General features: G+C 43.4%; 3 protein-coding genes across 4 annotated transcripts; 1 reads left to right on the top strand and 2 right to left on the bottom strand.

Moving 5' to 3' along the window:
* Positions 1-1,246: 1,246 nt before the first annotated feature.
* exoc5 (exocyst complex component 5) lies at positions 1,247-11,179 on the bottom strand. Its single transcript, XM_030443646.1, has 18 exons — positions 10,990-11,179; positions 10,490-10,584; positions 8,472-8,619; positions 7,875-8,069; positions 6,332-6,396; positions 6,073-6,101; positions 5,874-5,983; positions 5,676-5,720; positions 5,439-5,579; positions 5,275-5,357; positions 4,983-5,192; positions 4,739-4,886; positions 4,528-4,636; positions 3,858-3,978; positions 3,628-3,714; positions 3,401-3,509; positions 3,013-3,228; positions 1,247-2,445 (listed from the first exon to the last, which is right to left on the bottom strand). The coding sequence occupies exons 1-18, from the start codon at positions 11,014-11,016 to the stop codon at positions 2,257-2,259; spliced, it is 2,127 nt and encodes a 708-aa protein (XP_030299506.1). The 5' UTR covers positions 11,017-11,179; the 3' UTR covers positions 1,247-2,256.
* A 41-nt stretch (positions 11,180-11,220) lies between these two features.
* On the top strand, positions 11,221-16,047 carry ap5m1 (adaptor related protein complex 5 subunit mu 1). The gene is made up of 8 exons (XM_030443647.1): positions 11,221-11,446; positions 11,611-12,271; positions 12,367-12,594; positions 12,682-12,821; positions 13,679-13,764; positions 13,856-13,968; positions 14,154-14,250; positions 14,338-16,047. Exons 1-8 carry the CDS (start codon positions 11,379-11,381, stop codon positions 14,418-14,420), a joined length of 1,476 nt encoding a protein of 491 aa, XP_030299507.1. The 5' UTR covers positions 11,221-11,378; the 3' UTR covers positions 14,421-16,047.
* A 571-nt stretch (positions 16,048-16,618) lies between these two features.
* LOC115597593 (uncharacterized) lies at positions 16,619-19,807 on the bottom strand. 2 transcript variants are annotated; one of them, XM_030443651.1, is made up of 6 exons: positions 19,265-19,807; positions 19,070-19,152; positions 18,822-18,881; positions 18,632-18,716; positions 17,331-17,445; positions 16,619-17,220 (listed from the first exon to the last, which is right to left on the bottom strand). In XM_030443651.1, the coding sequence occupies exons 1-5, from the start codon at positions 19,461-19,463 to the stop codon at positions 17,351-17,353; spliced, it is 522 nt and encodes a 173-aa protein (XP_030299511.1). In that variant the 5' UTR covers positions 19,464-19,807; the 3' UTR covers positions 16,619-17,220; positions 17,331-17,350. The 2 variants fall into 2 exon arrangements, with proteins under 2 accessions (XP_030299511.1, XP_030299510.1); XM_030443650.1 differs by having other exon boundaries at positions 16,636-17,220; positions 18,822-19,152.
* Between the last annotated feature and the right edge of the window lie 2,989 nt (positions 19,808-22,796).

Genomic DNA, 22,796 nt, shown 5'->3' with positions numbered 1-22,796 from the left:
GACTAGCCGGGCGTGCAGAAAGAGTGGAAAAACGGGAGACTATGGTCAATGATTTGGCAGAGGAGACAAAGGGAGGGAGATGAATGAAAAGAGGGTAAACAAATGAGGCTATCTGTGGTCAGTGGAAAAGAGGATTCAGCTGCAGAATTTAGACACTTGAATATGGATGTGTACGATTACTTTACAGGCTCAGTAAGCCTGATTTTGCTCATGAGAAGGTCCTATTTCAATCTAAAGGCCAGGTGGTTTGCACTCTAAATGCCAGACGTACTGCATCTTTGGGTTGTGGCTTCAGTGAAGCTTCAGAAATATTAAAAACTGAGCTCATCGGAAGGATGCTCATGGATATAACTCCTGCGGCAGGAAAAACAAAAGGTAGAATCAAAAGGTGGAACATGAACAACTCATGTTCAGTTCAACCGCAGATAAGTTTCCCTCTCCTGTCCTGGCGCCCTGGTGTTTGTATGTGCTGCCGTCTTTATGTGTCTGAATGTGTTTGCGAGAGCTGCTCAAACCGACGAGTAAGAGAGGACAGTCTTATCCAGCTCTCCAGTGTTGACAGTATTACTAATCCCCTCCACCTGCTCAAACAGCCACCCCAAAAAACACATCCCTCCCCCTCTTCCATGTGCCTGTGCTGGGAGTCCCTGGGGCCAGGCTGCGCCTCTGCCTTCGTCTCCACACCAGTTATCGTCGCTGGCCCGGCTCCGCTCCCCCAACCCCTTCCTGCGCCGCGCACATTAATCGCCGCAAAAACAAATAGTTTTCAAATGTTTGGAAAAGACCCACTGTTTGCATCAGGGCCTAACAAAATAATTTTTACAAGCTATCCAGTTGTGATTAGGGCTGAGAGAATTGAATTTATGTGGCATTGATAATATTAATATTAGCCTAATTAATTATGTTGTTTGAACTTGCACAGCACAGTGTGTACCTTCTACACAACACTAACCAGCCGGAGCTGGAACCGAGCTCTCAGGCGTCTCTATCTCCCCGGCTCTCCCCCAGTCCATGACTACTGCACACAATTCATCAACTCGTAGATATCTAATCCCCTCTGGCTCTGCGCACTTCCTGAAGTCTAAGAAAGAACTTTACTCTGGTGGCAAGAATTCCCATGAATACTTGATGACTTCTATAGAAAGGAAGACTGTTTCATCTCACTTTGAAAGTGACATTCGCGGAGAGGACTTCCCAAACTTTCTATTGGCAGCTCTATGAAGGATATTCAGAAGAGGGACAGTAATAAAATGCAACATGTTTTTAATGAGTCATTAATTAAGGTCGACAGCAGTACAGTGGGAGCAGCTTTGTGTAGGAGACAGTTTCAGGCATTGTGGGGACATAAACCACTTTCTTTTTTTAGTGCAGAAGACGGCGACTGAGGACCTAAAACAGGTCCCCTCCAGTTTGTTTCCTTAATCAGCAGAGGTCAAAATTTCAATGTCCCCTGACCCAGAAACACTGCAGATCCAGCCAATAATGTCTTTGGACTGTGTGCACTGCTGGATGAGCAAGTGTTGATCTGTGCAATTACAGTGACACATACTCACTGACCCATCGCACCAATCATCTGAGCCTAAAAAGGGACCACCCAAACCTCCAGGGAGGTTCTCAGACCTGGTTATAGCTCAGATCACACTCCTCTTTGATGGCCTCTTGACTTCTACTTTGTGATCAGAGGTCAAAGGGTCGAGAGGTGGTCATGTGTCTCTCCAAGCCAGACGGAGCTCTATCTAACGCTTGGTGGGGCCGTCTATGTCAGGTCCCCTACAGTTCATTACAAAGAGTAGCTGTTCCCAATACACAGTGCTACTGCAGGCCTGATGTCTGACTCTACAGCGTGATTGTGACAGTCTCCCTTTTACAGCAGCTTTAGGGTCTATTTCTGTGCAGCCGCAGAATTAATATATTTGGCACAATCAAAAAAAAAAAAGGTTTCTTTTTTTTTGTTTACATAAGCACAGAAATCATAATGTTGTCCATTTACTTATATATATGTCACAAATCTTAGCCATGTGGATTGGTCGTGTATTAGTATTTAAAAACAAATGAAATCAAAATAAAATGCACATTTCCCAAATTCAAGAAGCAGCGGGCCTCGTCTCCATGATGTACAAAGCAATCCCAGTTAAGTCTATGTGCTGGGGCCGGGCCGACACATTCTCCGAAGCAGGGAAGGGTATCTCAAGGTGCATCATCTTTATCAAAGCATTGGGTTACTGGACGGAGGGCAGCGAGGTGTTGTATCAGTCATTAACTGAAGTGTCGGCCCAGTCTGGCTGAACGGTAGTCCAATCTGAGCTGGACAAAGGCGTGCAGGAGGTTTCGGTCCAGATTGGTGAGCTGCTCACCTGAGCAGACCTGCTTTAGGTTGTCAGGGGCAACGACCAGGAGGTTACAGAGGGCGTGGAGTGTGTCGAAGAGCTGCAGCACCAGAGGGACCTGGAGGACACACAGGCACACAAACTGTTACACCTTGTGAACCACATACACCGAGTTATTCCCTGCAGGTGGCCGCGGCTGCCGTGACAGATGCTCTAAATGATAAATCCCAGCTGATCATTGTATAGTGAGACAAGTACAGCCAAGATGCAAGTAACTGAATAAACAAACTGATCTAGAGGGACAACACAATTTCACTCCATTTTACATTATTTATTTTTGAAGGACCCTGCCATATTTCTAGCTTCAGACACTGTTGTTGGGACCTTATTCTCCTCTGAGAACAGCTTGTTAATTCAGATATGGACAATGTACATTTTTTTGAGTTTGTATTATCACCTCATCGATATCCTAAGAGTTTTAGTTTCTTCTCCAAAACTACATAGTGCCCCTATAAACTCTGTTTTGCAATGCATTTTACAGACTGATCTTTTAAAAGAATTGTGTCAGAGCAATCATTGAAATCGAACCAGTTTCTGTTATTACAAACATCGTGGCGACTTTGTCGTAAGAGCCGTGATCTGCCCTGTGACCGGTGTGTCCTGGACCTATGCCCCCTCTGCTCACCCTGAAGTCCTTGGCACATCGTCGGTATTCAGCCACGTCGCAGATGGCCAGCATGCCTCCCATTGAGCTGTAACTGTACTGCTGTAGGTGCTCGTGGATGAGCCGGTGGAAACGGACGCCTAACTCCATCAGCACCGTGTCCACATTCTTCCCATCCATGGACTTTCGCACGTGCTCCACCTGTCGACTGACGTAGGCACATACCTTGGAGCAGGCCTGCAGGGCGGGGAGACACACAGGGAAAGATGGAAAATGTGCTGACGAAAAGCAAACCAATGTTTATTTTGAGAACAACAGGCTAAACAGATGAAAGTGATTTGCAAGCTTCTGATTTGTTTTATTTTGCATGTGAGCTTGCAGGTGGAAGCTGAATCCTTGTATCTCTTACTGTAGTGTACTGGATCATGACATTGTTCTCGTCCTCAGGCCTGAAGTCAGTCTTCTTCTGCTCTGTTGCCAAGATGTGCTTCATTTGTCCCACCATGCAGTTTATCGTTCTGTGAGTAGCAGACACAATGGAAAGTAGTAAAATCACCATTCATTGTTCTATCATATTTCACATATGAAACAAATAATATGTCAGAGCAGTTTGTGGCCAATTATAAACACACTGACTTGTCGATTCCTGTGTCCAGTTTCACTTCCATCTGCTCAATCACCTCTTTCTTCTTGTGCAGGCACTCTGCCAACTTTGGAGACGAGCTGGAGATATTTTAAAAAGGAAAAATCAGACGGCCAAATCTCAATTTTAAATTAGTATAAAATTATTTTGGTTAATAAGAGGCGGTAGCAATATAATAACCGAATACCATATCTATTATTTTATCCGTTAACCCTGAACTGACCTTATTAGAGGCATGAGCTGGTCATTAAACTGCTTGTCAAACAAGTGGAAGATAGAGTTTGCCTGTTGAACCACATCCAGGAAATACAGGTTGGCATTCTTGGCATCCGATGAGGGAATTGCTGTAGATCAAAGAGAAAGAAAATAAGTCCAGACAAAAACACCAAAAGGTAGGTGAGAGGATAAATCAATACGACTCAAGTAAGCCAGAAACAACTGTTACCTGCTCTCTGTACCACATATAAAAACATTTGCAGCAATGTTCTGCTACGACATCAGACAGTGAGGAGAAAGTAATCAAACTATGGGGTAATCAGTGTTGCATTTCTTCGATGAAGAATATACCTCGCATGAATTCAGCCCTGAGAGATGAATACACATGTTTAGTTCCACTGTAGCTGCCTGAAAACGATAAGCTTCCTTCTGTGTTCAGCCACATGTACAATAGAATGCAAAGAAATGCCACAGAGGCACGACCTGCTCTGCACTAAGGTAACTTCTATAACTCTCTATTTTTTTGATAACTGCCATAAAATATAGTGGTTGTGTAACTGAATGGTATCCATAGCAACAAGAATCAGCTGCCCCCTGACAAAGCAAGAGGCTATGAACAGAAGTAGGTGTATTAAACTTCACCAGGCTTGTTCTGATGATAACAGCATTGGATGTACCTGAGAGGCCAATCTCGAGGGCGTAGTCGATGTGTTCCACACAAAGATGGTCAACCAGCAACAGGAAGATTGAGAAGGCATTCTTGGGCAGGTCTGAAGGATCTGAAAGCTGTGTCACGCGAAACAAAAGAAAGGGGAACACATTAAACTCTTTCAGCCCAGCAGGATTTTCTCTCTAAAACTGCCTTTCTCAAAACTTATTTCTAAGTACCCTGTTGCATCTCTCAAAGGCATGACGTGTCTCCTGCAGCAGGTTGACAACTAGCTCTGGGGATAGGAAGGTCTCCCCATGGGTGTCAATGATAGGGCCAAGGGGGAGGTTGGTGGCCTGTCTAATCCGCTCCTTCAGTTCCTGGATACTGTAGAAAGACACATACGCTGATTATTGTGTTACATCCTTTTTTATAATTCTCTAATCTAATCCTAAATTTGAGAAAAAGTTACCAAAATCTGACCTGCCAGTGCCTATTGGGCGTTTCTGATGATTCTTGGAGTCATAGTAGCGCTGCAGAATCATGGCACCTCGAGTACGAAGGTATTCCCTCTCCATGTCAATGTAGCTTTCCAGGTATGAGGAGAAGATGCTCTTTATCAGCTTGGACAGGAAAGTGTGCTTGTCTGAACCCAGATTGAACTCTGTCAGTTTGGTGGCCAATGCTGTGGTCCTGGAAAACATTTAAGATGTGAGCATTAAGGTTACTGTGTAGACAGGGAATGAATCAAAACACATGTGGACAAGCTAAATACCTGGTGTAAAGGTCGTAGAGGTTCTTGAGGTACTGTTCAACATCAGAGTGTCGAGTCTCATCCAGTTTTTCCCTCACGTGGGCCTGCAGACACAAGGGTATCAAATTTAACATGACAAATAACTCACAACTACATAAAACAAAACAGAGAAGTAATACACATACCTGTAATTTGTTTTCAAAGATGTTCTGGATGAGTTTGGCCATAACAGTCTCTGGGCTGCTGAAGACCTCTCCCACCTGCTTGTTGACTCTCTGACAGAGGACCGCAGTGTCCTCGAACACATCATTCCTCAGATAGGCCCCCTAGGGAGAAAAAAAAGGGTTAACCATGAGCCTGGGGAAATGACTGGACAACAAAAACATGGAGCATTATGTAAAAGAGGAACTTTTTTCACTCACTTCCTGGCACTGCTTGATGTAGACGTCCACACAGTGTGCATAGCCCTTGTAGAAAAACACGCAAGAGTTACTTTTCGGCAAATCTACATCACTGAAGAGCATATAAAAAGCGAAAAACTTCACAAGCGAGACCAATGGTTTGATTAAATGTGGAATACAAATCAAATGTAGACATCAAATATGATTCTTCCAGGTCACCTTGAAATGAAGTAGAACCGCTGCCACCTCGCGCATACGTCCAATCTCACCCCTGCGCTGGGCAGCAGTGAACTCCTGGATTAACTGCCGCTCCAGGTCATGGTACTTACCTGGGCAGAAACACAGAATACGATTATCACTTGTATTAAGCCCTCTCATATATTTCTAAAGGGGACTACAGTAGGTTTCACAAACTTACTTGCAATTTTTGCCTTGACATCTGCAAATCTGTCAGAAGAAAAGATTATTAATCTTAACAAGGCAACTGCAAATTATATCCCACAAAAAGACATTACAAAAGGAATGTGTGGTTCATTTCTAGGATCATATGAAACTCAATTAAAAGGCTTTATTACTTGGCTTACCCAGTGAGGAAAAGTCTATATCACTAATACACCACCTTTTCCTTGTTTGACAGTGCACTTGTCTAAAGCTGCCCCCCAGGATGCCTGACTCACCTGTCGAATGGCAGCTCCTGGGCAATGAGATGCAGCTTCTGAATGATATCAGCAGCCTCCTTAATCTGAGGGAGAGGAGGGAGAGAGAGTGAGAAAGAGTGAGTGTGTGTGTGTCTATGTGTATGTGGGTGTGTGTGTGTGTGTGTGTGAGAGAGAGACAGAGGCAGGTGAGGCAAAAAAGAGAGAGAGACCACAACAGGACCATGAGAGGTGGACCTCCAGACAGAAAGCTGGCAGGCCGCCGGCGGTGTCTCCACCTGGGGGATCATCATTTTAGAGCGGCCCTCCTCCACCTCCCCATGTTGAACAGGGAGCTGATAACAGACAGGCTGCGCTCACCTGGGCATCGGCAGCAGCAGCGGCAGCAGCAGCAGCAGCAGTCCTGACTTAGCAGCACATCCAACTCTTTATTGGCATGCCTTTTCTGAATGGGCTGTAATCCCACAGGAGTCTAAATCGCCTTCAATAATCTGTCCGGCCAGGGATATCTGTCTTAAAAAAAGGGGGCCCTGTCGAGAACCCCCCTCCCCCCGCCCCTCCTGACATACACACTGGCTGAAAAAGCCCCAGACCTACGAAAGGCCCGCCGTCCGCAACTCCTCTGTTCCCGCAGATGCCTGCCTCAGCTAACATCATTACTCTGCTCCCGTGAGGAGGATCCAGCCTTTCTGCTCGGCGAAGGTTTTCTAAGTATCTGTCCCCCAGCTAAGATTAGCTAAATCCCATGTAAGTAATGTAGCCGTCTCCCTGCAGTCAGGGTTTAGCAGCACTTGTCTCCACGCTGGCGGCCCAGCCCTCCCTTTCAGAAGGATTAGCAAAGCCATCCCCCTTCAGCTATTCACTTGCAGCTTTCCTCTTTCCCCTTCGTCTGGAGGTATGCTCAGGAAAAGGAATCTGGCCAGATATTTCTGCATGCCTCTTCGCAAAAACTAGCTCCATCTCCAGCTCTCGTCTCTGGGATTGACCCCCAGACTCGCTACTCTGCATCCGCTAATGATGCTGCTGCTAACAGGAATTAATCTAAAGCATCCCAAGCTCTCTACTGTCACTTACAAAACTGCAAAATCTAACTTTCAGGGGTCACTCGTCTCGCAGCAGCATGGCGTCTGTGTAGGCAGGAACTCAGTAAAAGTGCATCTCATCTTCCAGCATGCATGTTATCACCGCCCTTACATGTACCATAATGCCACAAGCTCTTTGCCGCTGTAATTCAGCACAAAGCCGAGGACCAACCAAATTCTTGCTCCGAGACAACCTCCTGTAAATGCAATTAGGGTTGACATGAGCATGTTGACATCCATGCTAGTCAATCAGCCAGCTATTGTCAGACAGCAAATGACAGTTTATTAATCCAAATTAGCCGAGGGATCCAACTAAAGGGATAAACTTGACAAATTAATATGGATGGTTTACCTCATAATCCCGTTCATTCTCACCTCCAGCAGTATCACGACGGGGGTCCTCGTCAGTGGACACACACACATTCAGTACATGCACACACCTCCACTGCAGTGAATGGGAGAAATATATACAGCACACTCACCTTCTCTGGGTTGTTGAAGACGTCACTGCGTAGGTCTCCATCCAGGAACTCATTGAAGTAGGTCATCAGGCGCTGAGCCTCCACGGCCCTCTGCCGAGGCGTATTCACCCCCTCAAGCTGATCGCCAAGGTGACAAACCTTGGTTGCTACATAGCTGATGTGCTCATCGAGTTCCTGGAAGTGCTGAAAGGCCACCTGAATTGAGAAAGAACCAAAAAAACAGATAAGGGGGGGTGATTAAACATCAAATTCACGCACTTTTCAAGAACTTTCCAGGCCCAATTCCCTCAAATTCTCAGATCCAAAACAGTAAAGTTTGAGACACAGAACATTCAGATTGTATTTATGAAGACCAGCAGGCTTCACAAGCAACAATTAGAAAAATATCAAAGGAAGTTCAATTTCTATATAAATTCAAGCACTTTCAATTGACCCATGTCTCCTCATCTAGTTTTCAAAGGTAGTTTATTCTATTTTCACTCTAATGTACAAATGTTTCAGGATGTCAAGGACCTTTGGTAACCTTGGATAAGATAGTTCTGCTATGTGATGATTAAAGTGGGTGGGTGCCATTGGCTGCTTCACTACACAACACACCTGGTTGCTCCTCTGCAAGTCTTGCACTTTGTGGGCAAATTCCTTTGCCTCGCGATGACACTGATGCTCAAGCTTCTCCACCCGCCGCTGGATCTTCTCATCCAATTGCTTCAGCTCCTCTATGTGGTTTTCAAATTCTTCCAACAGCCTGTCACAGAAGAAAGAATGGTGCATCCTTCACTAACAGCAGGTAAAAAAAACATAAAAGAATGCTCTTACTCTGGAGGAGTAATTGGATACCAGAAGGTTAAATCTGTCCCACTGACCTCACAGTTACAGTTATAGTTAGTTACAGAATAGTGCCGGATATTTAATTCCTGGGTCCCCAGACTTAAGAAGCTCTGAAAACTAGCAACTTCGTCAGCTGCATTTTAAGTGCCATCAGGACTGCAGAGCAAATGTTCTAAGTCAGCACCACATTTCACAGAGCAGGAAACATCCCAAAATGATGAGTGTATAATCTCTTGACTAATTCCCTCAGCACTGGCTACAGCTTAAAGACATCTCCCATCCCTTCCCAATAGACACTCATTCCCTCGCTGGTGACTCACAGTATGGTGGCCTCCACAAGATATGTTGTCTCCGTCTCCTCGCTAAGAACTTCCAAGGAGGTGGTGGCAACAGTTTTGTGGAGGAAGTAGATAAGGCGGGATGGATCCACAGTATAGTTAAACTGTTGTGGCATTTTTGCTTACGAGAAATAACTTGGCCTTGAAATGTGTAAACATAACAACAAGAAGTGAAAATCTTAAGCAAAGATATTTCCTGTTTTTTTTTTTTCCATGCTACCCATCAAAAACACGTAATTAGCATAGCAGAGACCAAGATGAGCTTTGGTTAGTGGAGGAGGAACAAACTCACTTTCACTTCAGCAAGCTGAAGTTGTAAATAAATAAATGTTAATTTATATCAAAAGACTTTCATCTTAAAATGTATGTAATTATTCTCATGTATTATGTTCTGAAATCTGAAACAGTTCTTGGTCTTAAAGTAGGGACAGACCTATTACTGGGCTGATGTTCAGCATTTCAAGGGATATTTCTGGCAGACTGTCAGATGTAACATCATCTCACAAAATATCTCCCTCCCACAACACTATCTGATTGTAATACACTGCAATGAATAGTCTACAAACAATAAAATAATCTGAAACTGCAAATTAACTAGAAACGAAATCTATCAAATAAATGTAGTGGAGTGGAAGTATTAAGTCCCTGAAAATTGCAGTGGAGGAAACTGTGCTTAGGTTTATTGCATCAGCGATTGTTCAAATTTAAACACAAAGAGTTTCATTGTGTTTTTTGTTTTTTTTTTAACTGCAAACAAATATCGATCCCAAATATCGGTTCTCAGTGTAAACCCTGTTAAAAGTCGCCAAGAAGTAAACATAATGGTTGGAGGAAGAGCACAATATTATGTGAAAAGAGATAGGTATTTTCTGGTTTATTAACATGACTTACCTGACCTGACAGTAGAAGATTATCTGTCTCAACACCTGATAAACTTGAGTGAAAGTTTGAAAGGATGAGGCCTAAATGAAATTGAGGAATAGGCCAGGAAGACGTCATTATGTCACTGCAAGCAAGTTCATCATTACAGAGTGGATCAGCTGTGTTACACTGTGAGCAGACATGAGTGGAAAACATGCATTGTATATTCATTAACTTTCGTTAACTGCAATAGAGAGCAAAGAAAGCGCCTTTGAAGAGCGAGCTTACCACTGTCATATTGGCAATTGAGTTAAATTTACATACGGTATTAAAACTCAATGAATGCAAAAGCCTTTAATATCTAATTTCTGTCTGAGGATAGATTTGGATTGTGGAAAGGTGCTCTTGATAGGACAACACTGATTTAAACTAATATGAGAGAGCAAAAATACATATAGAAACCAGGTTACACATTATCAACAATAATGTCAACAGAGTCGAGGTTAAAACCTGAAGTGTGCTGTTCCACTCATGTTTAGGGGAAGGAAGATGTGTGCAGTAAATATGACTGAAAGTACACTACAATACCTTTTGGGGTCAAACGCCTCAGCTCCTCCCTTGGAGCCTCCTCCAGGTGTCCTCCATGCCAGCCTTTCAATGTACTCATCTGCATCAAAGGGCTCCTGAGGCGGGGAGGAGGTTACGAGGGTAAACCATACGGACAACACAACACCAGGTGTTTACCAGAAATGCAACAAGAATAGACTTACTACACTGCATGATTCACCCTGCTATAACATATTACTGCCTTTGTGCTGACTCTGCTTCACTCTAACAGTCAATAACATTAATGGTTCCCTAAATAACCCAGGTACACATTATTCACCACCCATTCTCTCCACCTTGCGACAAAAACAAACGTCTCCCAAGCTCAGTGAGACATTATTTAGTCTATGTCACACACACAAACACACACAAACACACACAACACACAGGATGAATAGTACCGTTAATCTACCGTTAATGAAAGTAAGCTACCCAGCTAGCCTGACAGCTAACACAGCTCTCCGGTGCAGCAGTCATTTTACCTCGAACAGCTGAGCAGTGGTCGCCATGTTCAAGATTCAGCTGGCGGTGCAGTGAGATGAAATTCAGAACAAGGAGCTCGGAGTCGGCAATACCGCCGACTTCCACATGGATTTGCCGATTTCGTATAGTTTTGCCCTTTGTTGACAGCTAGCTGGCTAGCTAACCAGCTTCCTGTATGGGTGGAGAAGGGTGGAGATAGCTACTCGCATGTGCGCAGGCGCACGCGTCAGCTGATTGGTGGTTAGTGTCACGTGAAACAAAAGCAGGAAGTGCGTCGCGGCGTCTGTCAAATACATACAGTGAGGAATACTGGAGGGTAAGATGCGAATATTAATGTTGGTGTCAGAGAAGAGTGTGTAAATTGAGGATTTTCAGCGCAGCCGGACAAATGAGTGTGCGTGCGTTGTGGATAATTTCTCACGAGAAGGGAGAAAATGTGTCAATACGCTTTTCAAGGTATGTATCTGAGTTATAATGCTTCTCATATTCCACTTCCTTTTTACAGTAGTGTAAGCAGTGTATGGTAGAAGACCGTAAAGGTGCTCTAATATTGTAAAATATCTGCTGTCACACTGCTTCAGCCTGCAGTGTTTTGTAATGTCTTGTGTCTCCTCACACAGGAGGTTTTCTACTGTGGAGCACCGTGCAAAGAGGCTGGCAGGTTCCTGGTATGTAGCCGTCCCAGAAGAAAACACAGTGCTGCAGCTTCTGCTCACTGAGATGGGGCTTTCAGACTCAAACAAGCCATATGTAGCTCTCAGAGATGATTGCCTTCATTGCCAGCGATCACCAGCTCTGGAGCTGCGTGTGGATGGCCCTGCAAAGGGAGTACTATGGCCAGTGTTGGCCATCTCACAAGGGCCTCTTATCCTAGCTTGCCTGCCTCTTGTGGATGCCCCTGCAGAGCCACGTCCACCCCTTGCCAGCCTGCTGTCTGTCTCCCAGGGCCTCACACTCCTTGCAGGTCTGCAGACTTTTCTCCTCGGCGCTGGGGGTAAGCTTGACAGCGAGGGGCTGGCCTCTCGGCTGGCAATGCTGCCCGCTGTGCTCCTGCAGGTTTGTCCACTTGGCACGCCCCTGGATGTGCCACTACTGGGGGCACCTGCTACAAACACAGTGCCCACTCCTGCTGGGAGCCAAAAGCAGCCAGCCTGGAAGACGGGTCTCCACCGCGGTCGAGCTGTGGTGAACGTGGCCCTGGCAGAAACAGTACGCTCCATGCAGTATGGTAACCGGAGCAGACAGGACCTGTGGGATGTTTTTGGCACTGTGACATGCAAAGTAAGAGCAGAGTGTTAAAGAAAGCAAGGTATGTTGTAACATCTTTTTTTTCTTGCCTGTTTTCCATTATTTTTCTTCTGTCCTTCTGTCAACAGTGTGAAGTGGAAGGAGTGCTCCCAAATGTGACGGTGACTCTCACACTGCCGCCAAATGGTTCTCCACTACAGGACATCCTGGTCCATCCTTGTGTCACCTCACTGGACTCTACTATCCTCACTGCCAGCAGCGTGGATAACTATGATGGCTCAGCTTTCTCTGGGCCGTACAAGTTCCCCTTCTCTCCTCCTCTGGAGCCATTCAGACTATGCAGCTATACATCTCAAGTACGAAACATACAAACTAACATATTTAACTTATCCCACATGTTGTGGTAATAGTGGGCTCATGTGTTTCCTGAAATTTTTCATTAGGTCCCCGTTCCCCCTATCCTTGGTTCGTATCAATTGAGGGAAGAAGAGAACCAGCTGCATGTGTCGGTAACCCTCAAACTTCATGAGAGTGTGAAGAACAGCTTCGAGTACTGTGAGGCACACCTGCCATTCTTTAACAGGTAAGCAGGATGTAAAGATCGGAGCAACTGCCGATGTTTGTTTCTGTAGAGCAAAGTGAAATCTACTTGTGAAAATCCTTGTGAAAATATTTAGAACGTTATTTAGGACGCTATTCTGTTAATAAGATGTAGATTGAATTTGGATAATCAAAAATATACTTTAAAAATCTTTATATTAATTACTGATACACAAATGTCCTAGCTAAGCTAGTAAACTAATGTAAATTAATTCCAGCTGCCTATCACCTAACAGCATTAGTGACATGATTATTTTATGAAGTAATTAAAGTGTTGAATTACCAAACATTAACGTTATAAACAGAGATACATAGATAACACATAGCATTTTTTATTAAAAGAGCAAAAAAATGAGGTGTACCTACATTTTTATACACAAGTTCAAAAGTAATAGGATAATTTTGAAGAGCGCAATGGGAAAGTGACAATCATAAGTCAAACTGTGTAATGTTGATATATGACAATAGTCTGATATTCTGTAAGTGAATTCAGTCCTTATTAGCCCCAAAATATACGTCGCACCAAGGTATTCTTGATGATATCTATTCCTGAAAAAGGAAAAGACATGGTCCATTGTAATATGTAACAGATCCCTCCTGCATCTTTTTTAAACTGCACAGATTTCTTTGCAAAAAAAACCCTGCAGGTGTCTGATTACAGTGCATTAAATAACTCACCCTGACTATATAATTATGTATAAGTCCTACAGCCAAGTAATAACCCCATTAAGAACATCGAATAATCTAATGTACAAGTCTCATACTCGACTATATCATATTCAACCATGTGATAAAACACTTTGCACTAACACCTGCATGTGTGGTGTGTGTCTTATGTAGAGATCAGATGGGTGTTGTGGATGTGAAGGTAAGCTTCGGACAGCTGGATATCTCAAAGGAGAAGAACCTGTTGGTCTGGGCTCTGGGTAGGCACTGTGCTCCTGAAAACCCTTTTAATACAGGTGTATATCTAAAAAAGAAACATGATGAGCTGTTTTTCCCCTCACTGATATTTAGGGCAAAAGTTCCCTAAATCTCGTGAAGTCACAATGGAGGGCAAGATCACTTTTTCTGGGCCGACAGCAGGACCCACTGACCCCCTCTGCACAGATCTTACAGCTTACATCAAAGTAAGTTTACGTGTTTGGTGATTCATGTTAGGAAAAGAGCAAAAGATTTATGATTTATGATCAAGTTTGTCTATTTACAGCCAAAGTATGTTGCAACCAATTTCTCTTTGGAAAAGGGATATTTGAAATATAGCATACATAATTAGGTTTTAAAGTGATAACCGCTCTTGCTGTTATCTTCCCAGTTGTATTTTAAAGTGCCTGACATGACGCTGTCTGGATGCTGCGTGGACCAGCATTCAGTGCAGGTTTATTCCTCTGCCAAGCCACGGATTGTAACATGTAAGCTCACTACAGTTTTTGTACCAAATGGTTCGCTTTATGCACATTCTCTAAAACTGCTAAATGTTCTGTCTGTCTTATTTCCAGCCCGAGAACTTCTATCCAAAGAGTACTTTATATGGAATTCAACAGGAACTGCTCCGGTATCCTCTGGGCAGATGATGCTATAGCATGGATACGTTGGTGTATAGGTGCACAGTTATTCTATACTGTGGCATGACTGAAGACTTTTTAAAGAAAATGGAGTGATCCAGACTTGATATGTGAGCCCATAAAATGTATTTGTTACCATCTTGTTGTTCCTAGAGAGCTTACAAATGGTAGAAAATGTAAATAGCAGTAAAAAATAATTAATACATTTTACAAGGTATCTCACATTTTCATGGAATAAAGACTTTTGTCTTACTGAATTATGGATTTTGTTGTTGGATGGACACTTAAAAAAAAAAACAAACCCTGCCCCTGTAGTGCAACTTCTTTTCATCCGCCAGCCCTCACCCTCCCTCAAATTTATCCCATTGCAGACACAAGGGCCACCCCTCGCTCTGACAGTCCCACTTCAGTGACTCTCCATCAGCCGGATAATTAGCAGCTGGGCCCTTGTCATCAGCTGTTGTCGGCCTGGAGGAGAGGGGCGGCCGGGCTGTGAAAGGCCAGGCTGGTCTGGCCAGTGTCTTGGCTACAAAAGGCTCCTCTTTTAGAGCTGGCAGGAGTCCTTTGCTCCCTCCACCAATCACTCCCCCCCACCCCCCTATTGACCCCGTCCCCGCCCCGTCAACTAGTGGCTAGTTCAAACACACAGCCTCTCCAACCGGACTGTGATTGAGCGCTGACCCTCTGGCCCCTCTGAGACTTTAAAGCAGCCGGTCCCATTCAGTCAGCAGGACCTGCCTAATTGGTAAAAAAGTCACAAGGATGGAAGTCGCCGTTTGAAGCTGCATATGTGCTTTAACTTAATTAATGAAGAACTTTAAGTATGTGATTTTGGTCTATGTTAAAATTTCACTTCCTCTCACTTTGTGATTAATATTCAATAGTAAAGAAATGATTTGAAGAGGGACATCTAGTTTCTCACTAGTTACTACTACATGAACTTTTCATACCAATTCTGTTACATGTCTGAAGTGAGCACCACCTCAGTGTATTAAGTTGACTGAATAACCAGCCGGTGAAGGGTTAACTCAGAGGAGATTGTGCCCCACTCTTCCACAGCAGCCAGACTCCTCTGAGTGCCCTCATTGTCTGCTGTTGGCCTCTTGTGCCCCTTGCTGGTCCAAATGCTACATTCTCACGTGGATTTCCACTCAGAAGGCTGACCATGACCAATCCTCTGTCAATTGGAACCAATTGCTCACACGGCATCCTTCACCTTCTTTTTATGTAGCAGTACGGAGTGGCAGACACCGAGACCTCTCGGCTCTCCCCCTCCACGATGATTTGGCTTTAAGGCCCAGTGTGTGTGGCTAGCGAACTGGAAAAGGAGAAGTTTTTTTTTTTGAAGAGTTGGGCCACTCTAAATCTCCTCAGTATCCCAATATGTGGTCAGTCTGGCTCCTGAAGTCTGCAGTCGGTGGCCTCTCACTGGCAGCCTTTGCTTTGTTGATTGAATGGATTGCTAAGTAGATGGACTCGTTTTAATGCTTCGCTCTGCTCCAGTGCCTTCAGCTCCTACCTTTGGGACTTTCATTTCATCATGTCATTTATTTTGTTTTCTTCTCTTGTTTGCACAGATACAGGAAAAGGATGATCACTTTTGTACAATAATCTTCAAATCCCAAATAAACTTGTGAAAGTAAAGCAGCAGTGTGTATGGTCGCAAGTCATTAACTACCACTTGGTTGCGTTGACTTAAAATAGACCTTCCTACCAAAACATTTACGGCACCTGTTCAAACGGTGCGACTGTGGGACTTAACTGTGTCCCTCAGCACAATAATGACACCCAGTGGTAGAGGACAATAAAGTTCACATTTGACTGTTTTTATTTCCTTAATGTTCCTTTCCTCCTTTGAGGTAGTCCTCATGAACTGCTGCCAGGTAGTAGTTACTGATTTAATTCCTGCCCAGCCCCCTGCTGTGAGATGTGATCCCAGCAATGTTCATCTATCTCTCCGTGCCAGAGGACCAGGCTTCTTATTTATTTATTTTTTGTTTTATCCTCCATTGTGGCCTCAGGTGTTTGGGAGGAGTCCAGTTCCTCTCAGCCTCTCTAAACACGCTAAGGGCCGGCCTCAGAGAGACCACTTGAATAATGATGGTGCAATTAGCAGCTTCCTGTTTTCAGTCTAATTATTCTGCAAGAGCTGCATGTCTTTTCAAAGAAGGGGATATCTTTGGATACTTGAGGATTCTTTTGCACTAACCTCGAAACCAAAATGCCCAGTACTGGACCAGCTGCTTCATGGTGGCTGGCTGATGTGAATCCTTTGAACTGAATATGAGAAGTATTTTTGGATGTTTGCTATCAATATTGAGGGGAGAATGAATGAGCTCCAGACAGTACGTTTTTTTTTTATCACTTTTGTGCATCACTTTCACCTGTAGAGGGCACCATAAACTCAGCCATGCAAGGAACATCTCAGGAACACCAAGAGTTATGTTTATATTGCAACTTGGTTGACAAAGCGCTCTTAGTCCAGTTTATGGTCCCAGATTCCTCTTGCCCCTCTTATCCTCCCTGTCTGAGAGCTTCTGGCAGACTCGGGGCCCATCCGACCACTCCTCCGTGTTTTACCCCTGTCATCTACACTGAGCATTTCCCCCTCATTTGTCCATGAAGACAGTACCCTGCGTCCAGTTTGTTGAATCCTTTTTTCTTCTCTCTCTTCACAGAGATGGGGCAGAGATTTGGGGTCGAGTAGGCAACTGGGGTCCAGACTTTCTCCTGTGGTCTCATCCCAGAAGATGTCTCTCTCTGTAGGCCTTCTCACAAGTTTCAGCCTCTGGATCCCTTCTGTATTTGGACCTCCAACTAAAGGGCCATATAAGCAGACCAAATGATGTTGGAATCAAACAGTAAAACCACATTAAGACAGATTTTTAATGAAGATGGCTTGTTTAAATAACAGTTTGCAGTCGTACCATTAACTGTGTAGACAACCTTATGTCTTCTCTGCTCTCTGGCTTGGCGGAGGTGAGCTCGCCGATGCCGATGAGCCTGCTGAGTGAGAGCTGTCTGGGCCTCCAGGAACCCTCCCTGTAGAGACCACAGACCATTAGAAACAAGTGGTGGTAAGTAACTAAGAACATTTAGTCCAGGACTGTATTTTTTTTTACAATTTTCAGGAACTTGTACTTAACCTCAAAGGGAAATATTGTACTTTTAATGATCTTAATTTATTTGACAGCTGTAGTTGCTGTTTTTCTTTGGATTTATATGCTGTGAGAATATAAATATATGATAATTCAATGCACTGTTTCATATAATACCATTAGTACAGCTTTACTGTCTTGTTGCTCCTTTTAAAGTTTCAGATGTCAATGAGTTGTAAGTACCTCCACAAAATAGAGATTTCCCTCTAAAAATTCACCAAAAAAGTAAAGATTGATGAATAATCTTCTTTCCTAGACTATAAATCATCTACACAACTTCATAGGTTCGGAATCACTGGCTTAAATACCACCAAAATCAAAAAAATGGTTCAAAGTAGCACAGGTATTAACAGTTTAATAATGTAATTTATGAGAATCTATCAGACTTTGGGGCAACAAAGTACCATTACACCTATGTTTTATAGAATCTGCATTATCGGATATTTTGGCAATGAAATATGGACACTTCGTGATTTTGTCTTTATGGTCTGTACTCGTGACATCTGTCTGTTCTGGCAGAGGGATCCCTCCTCTGTGGCTCCAGGGTTCATTTTTTTTGTCCGGGGAATTTTTCCTTACTCGAATCTACGCTCTCGGGCCAAAAGATGCCTTTTGCTTTACAAATGACAAGGAGAGGATGTCACCACTCATTCCACCACTGTAAGAAACACATTTACACATAAATCACAATGCATTATGGGACTTGAACTGGGGACTGTCAAGGATATACCTCTCTTTGTGTCTATGAATGTGTATCTAATAGTGGGGACTTTTCTGTTCCCTGCACCCTGATAGATCCCACTGAGGGCCAGTCATGGCTTCAGACCACCCAACTTTCCACTCCACTGTTACTTTAATCAGATCCACTGGGACAGGGGGGGCCCACACTCGCAGCTCACAACCGTCTCGCTCTCTCTCTTCCCTCTCTTTCTTTCCAACCCCATCTTCTCCCTCCATGTCTCTTAAGTACTGCTGCACACTTTAATTTTCCCTCGATATAAAAACGTATGATCTGAATTATTGATGTAAGATGCACTCCAGCTCATCCATACTTCGTCAGAATGATTTACCTGAATCATTCTGCCGGTGCCAGAGCGTCCTGTCTGGCCTGTTGTAGAAAACCGGTGGACATCCCCACCTCTGCAGTCCCGGGCCCTGCAACAAACATCATATTCCTTGCTGGGTTTTGAGATGGCATGAGGGTGCTGACGCTGAGGCAGTCAGATGTGATCATTTTCTCTTTTTTTTTTTTTCCATTACCATGACAATTTGATTGGCAGTGCCTGTGTGGCCAATTTGAAGGGCCAGCGGTTGCAGTGCCTGTGGAGAGATAATGATGGGATGTCTGGGTAAAAATCACAACCAGTCAGAAACAATAATGCAAAACTATGTCTGCCAGAGTCCAAGCGAGCGCAGGAGTGAAGGGATGAGAGACTCCTCAAATGAATCAGGCAATGAGAATAGCCTGTTATAACTTGTGTATCAGGCAGCTGATTTTGCCCGCTAACCTGGGGTCTTCGGGGTGGATGGGAGTGAATGATGCTCGAATTGTCGCTTTGCTTTGGTGGGAGCCCTTCTGCAATGCACGGTTCTTACAAAAAAACACATGCCCACACTGTTATCTCTGATCAAAATCAAAATCACAAGACAAATGATAAAAGCCTGAGTTGGAATAAAACATTAGAGACAGGAGAATTACTAACCTGAGAGTGTGGAAAGTGCAATTTCTTGCTTCAGTGGAGGTAAGGTGGTCTTCCTCTGTCCCAGAGATCCCAACGACTGCTCCACAGTGACCGGCAGAGCAGGGAGGGTCCATTCTGGTTTGGGATGTGTCCCCTCTTCTTGCAGGCTATTACATGGAGCTACTTTACGCTGACCTGTTCTGGAGCCTGTGGAGCCCATTCTCCTACTCACTGTCCTTAGGCTCACAAGCTGAAATACTGAAACTCTTCTCTAGTAAAGGTAATATATGAAAAGTTTAATTAAAACGACTACTCTCACCTTTTTTCATGTCTTCTCATCATTTGCCTGAACTCTGTCACTGTAGGTCCACTGGTTTGTTAACTTTTCTGATGTAGGGTGCCGACACCCTGTAGATCTTTGGCCTGTGTTAGTTACAGTATAACTTCACCTTCAAAATTGACTCTCCATCTCGCCTTATTTGTTTCGGCCACTCCAGAACAAACCTGGTGGTCTTCACATGTCCCCTGCTGGCACCCTCATTGTTTGTCCTGAAGCATTTCTGTCTAGTGCCAAAGTGATGCAACAAACAGTTTTGGTAGCGGTTAAAAGAGTAGGTGTGTACTTCATCCCCCTGCTTTCATACTTTTCATTATAATGAGCTGGGTTTCTATGGCAACTGTCCCTACAGGTTACTTTGTAACTCATAAGTTAATGCTTGAAAGAGCCTGTTATTTCCCTGCACCCCTTCCATATTGGAAAGCCCAGAGGGGTGAGGGGAGAGACAGGTCGGAAAATTGTTAACTGACTGAAAATGAGCACTCAGAAAATCACGGAGGGAATCTGTTACAAATGTGAGTCGTGTCAGGCTGCATGTCAAGTCGTAGTTTTTCCTCGTCCCTTACGCTCTGTACATCATGTCACTGCCAGTTACAGTAGCTTAAAGGTGTGCGCTGTTCTTCTTTGTTGGTGGCACCATTTGGTACAGGCCTTGATTAGCTACTGTATGTGGTGATCATTTACAACAATAACTATGAGATTGCTCGCCATTAATCGTCAGTGTAAGTGGTCCCAACAGGAAGAATCCTAAAACTACTGACTTTGATTATCGCTTATCTTCTCGGCTAGCTCTACCATGAGGTTGAATTGTTTATGTTTCACTGAAATATCGTATTACTGCTATGACATTTGTTATAGGCTATTTGTCCATAGTGGCCAGATGATAACGTATACAAGCTTTTATACCCTTACCTTATTGCATACTACATCATGTCAAAATGTATGTTTTTCAAAAAGCCTACCTCAGCTTTATGAGCTAATATCTGCAAAACCAATGACATTCTTATTAGCAGCACATTGGAATCTGTGCTAATGAGCAAATGTCAGCATGCTAACACAGCTAACATGGTAAACATTACACTAAATATCCATACATTGTGAGCAAGTTCCCGAAATGCCTCATTCATTAGCCTTTAATTCTGTGATTTTTTGACATCACACTACATCACCATGTCACACATTTGCTGTTATGCCTAGCAGCTGGTTTGGCAGGTAATAATTCATGTAGCAAAACTCCTCTGTTTTTGTTAGCAGTGATGGCTCAGGCATGTTAGAGCTGACCAGTCAGAGTAGACCGGGTATTTGGGAAGAGGGGCCTTATAGAGCCAGGAGCGTTTTATACAGAGGGGGAATTTGATGCTGTAGCACGGGACAGTGTGAGAAAATGAGCATAATATGTCCACTTTAATATGTCAGCCTGTTTTTTGGGGGGGAAATTGTGATGGGCTTTTTTTCTGACATATTAGCATGCTAACATGCTAAACTTAGCCCCTGCTAAGCCTGCATTCTTGGCTTGTTAGTGTGCTGCGGTTGACATTTAGCTGAAATCACTGCTGTGCCAAACCAGCTTGCATGACTGCAAAAGGAGTGTTGTTATTATTTAAATAATTTATCTTTTTTTCAGTGATGCGTCTGCAGTTTGGACAGAGTGGTTCGGCCTCTTTGTAGCACTATTAGTTGTCTCATCTTTCTGTTAAAAGTGCTGATCACTGGTCCTTTTTTTGCAAATGATGCTGATTCGACTTGTAACATGACCAGGCCTTGTAGCATTATTCTGTCTACCCCGTATCTAAATATCCAGTAAGAATGAGTACAGAAATGTGTTATCGTGGCTAAATAGACATCACATGACATCCACGAGACCTCTCTCTCTCTCTCTCTGATTAACGCCTCTTATCAGCGTCCAGCTGGGTGGCAGCAGCGTAACTGCTGTATCACGGCATAAAGATTTGTACAGTTCACATTCATCTGCTTCTTCTAGCTCATTTATTTTAATATGTTAAAATGCCACTGCAGATGTATAGCTGAAACTGTCACCTCAGCAAATGCTTCATTAGAGGTCTCAACTCACTGAGTGCATACCAGCACTCATAATGGCACAGTGGTTTTGGACTCCTGGGAATTTGTGTATGTGTGCACAGTTATGTATTAGGACTGACAAATTATTCCATTGACACCCTAATCATCTTAGCAGTGCTATGTGGACTAAAAGGCGATTTTTCCACCGTGTTTTGTTTTGCTCTTCAGGCAAAGTGTCCCATGGGTGTGACTGCCAGTCATATAGGAATGCCTTATTACCACGAGTTGTGTGTCTCTGTGAAAGCGGGTGATTTATAGTTGAAACGTTCAATCAGAATCATTCTCAATCTTCAGTTTGCAATGCATTTGTGTGAGGGCGTGGGTGTGTGTGTGTTAGCAAGTGACGGCTAAATACAGCACAGAAAAGCACTGCATCATATAGAGAGGAGAATACTGCAAAGTCACTGCTGTTAAATCAATGCAATGCACTTTACTGATTACTGACATTGTATGAGTCATGCATCTTAGTCCTAAAAATACTTGGCCCTGAAGTATATGACGATGGTTTGGCTCTTATATGTTCTTAAAGGGCTGTTTCCACATTGTCTGCGTCAAAAGAATGGTAATCATAGCTAAAACTTTGAAAAAATCAAAATATGTGTCTTCGCTAACATTAGACTATACAGTCATTTGGCATGTTGTATAGGTGATATTCCAAAAAAAAATTTGTAGGGTCAAAGGCAGGATTCCACCCTGAAAACAGATAATAGTTACAAACAACATTAGTTGTAATAATAATAATAATAATAATACTTTTATTAACGGTTTGTCTCCACTGCTAAGTTATTTACTTTTTCTTTATCTATTGGGTTAATAATGCCACTTTCTTCTGTTAAATATTGTCACTTTACACTGTCACAGCTGCCTCTGAATACTCAGTGTATAAACAACAAGGTTTTTAGGCAATACTCCTTCCCATTTTTTATTATCACATATTGTATATTTGTAATTTTTCATATGGGGAATTTAAAAAACAAAGAAACAACATCTGTTGTGTTTCTGTCCATCCCTTGAGAGGAGATGTTACGTTATGGCAATGGCCCTGAATGCAAAATCTATTCTAATCTTTAATGTCTTAGGAATCATCTTTGCTGAGCTCAAGTACCGTGTGTTGGAGACTCTGCTGATTTAACTTGA

Source organism: Sparus aurata, chromosome 16, assembly GCF_900880675.1.
Source record: "Sparus aurata chromosome 16, fSpaAur1.1, whole genome shotgun sequence".
NCBI classification, from domain to species: domain Eukaryota; kingdom Metazoa; phylum Chordata; class Actinopteri; order Spariformes; family Sparidae; genus Sparus; species Sparus aurata.
The sequence above is the reverse complement of the archived record's forward strand: the minus strand, read 5'-3'. Positions and strand labels throughout refer to the sequence as shown.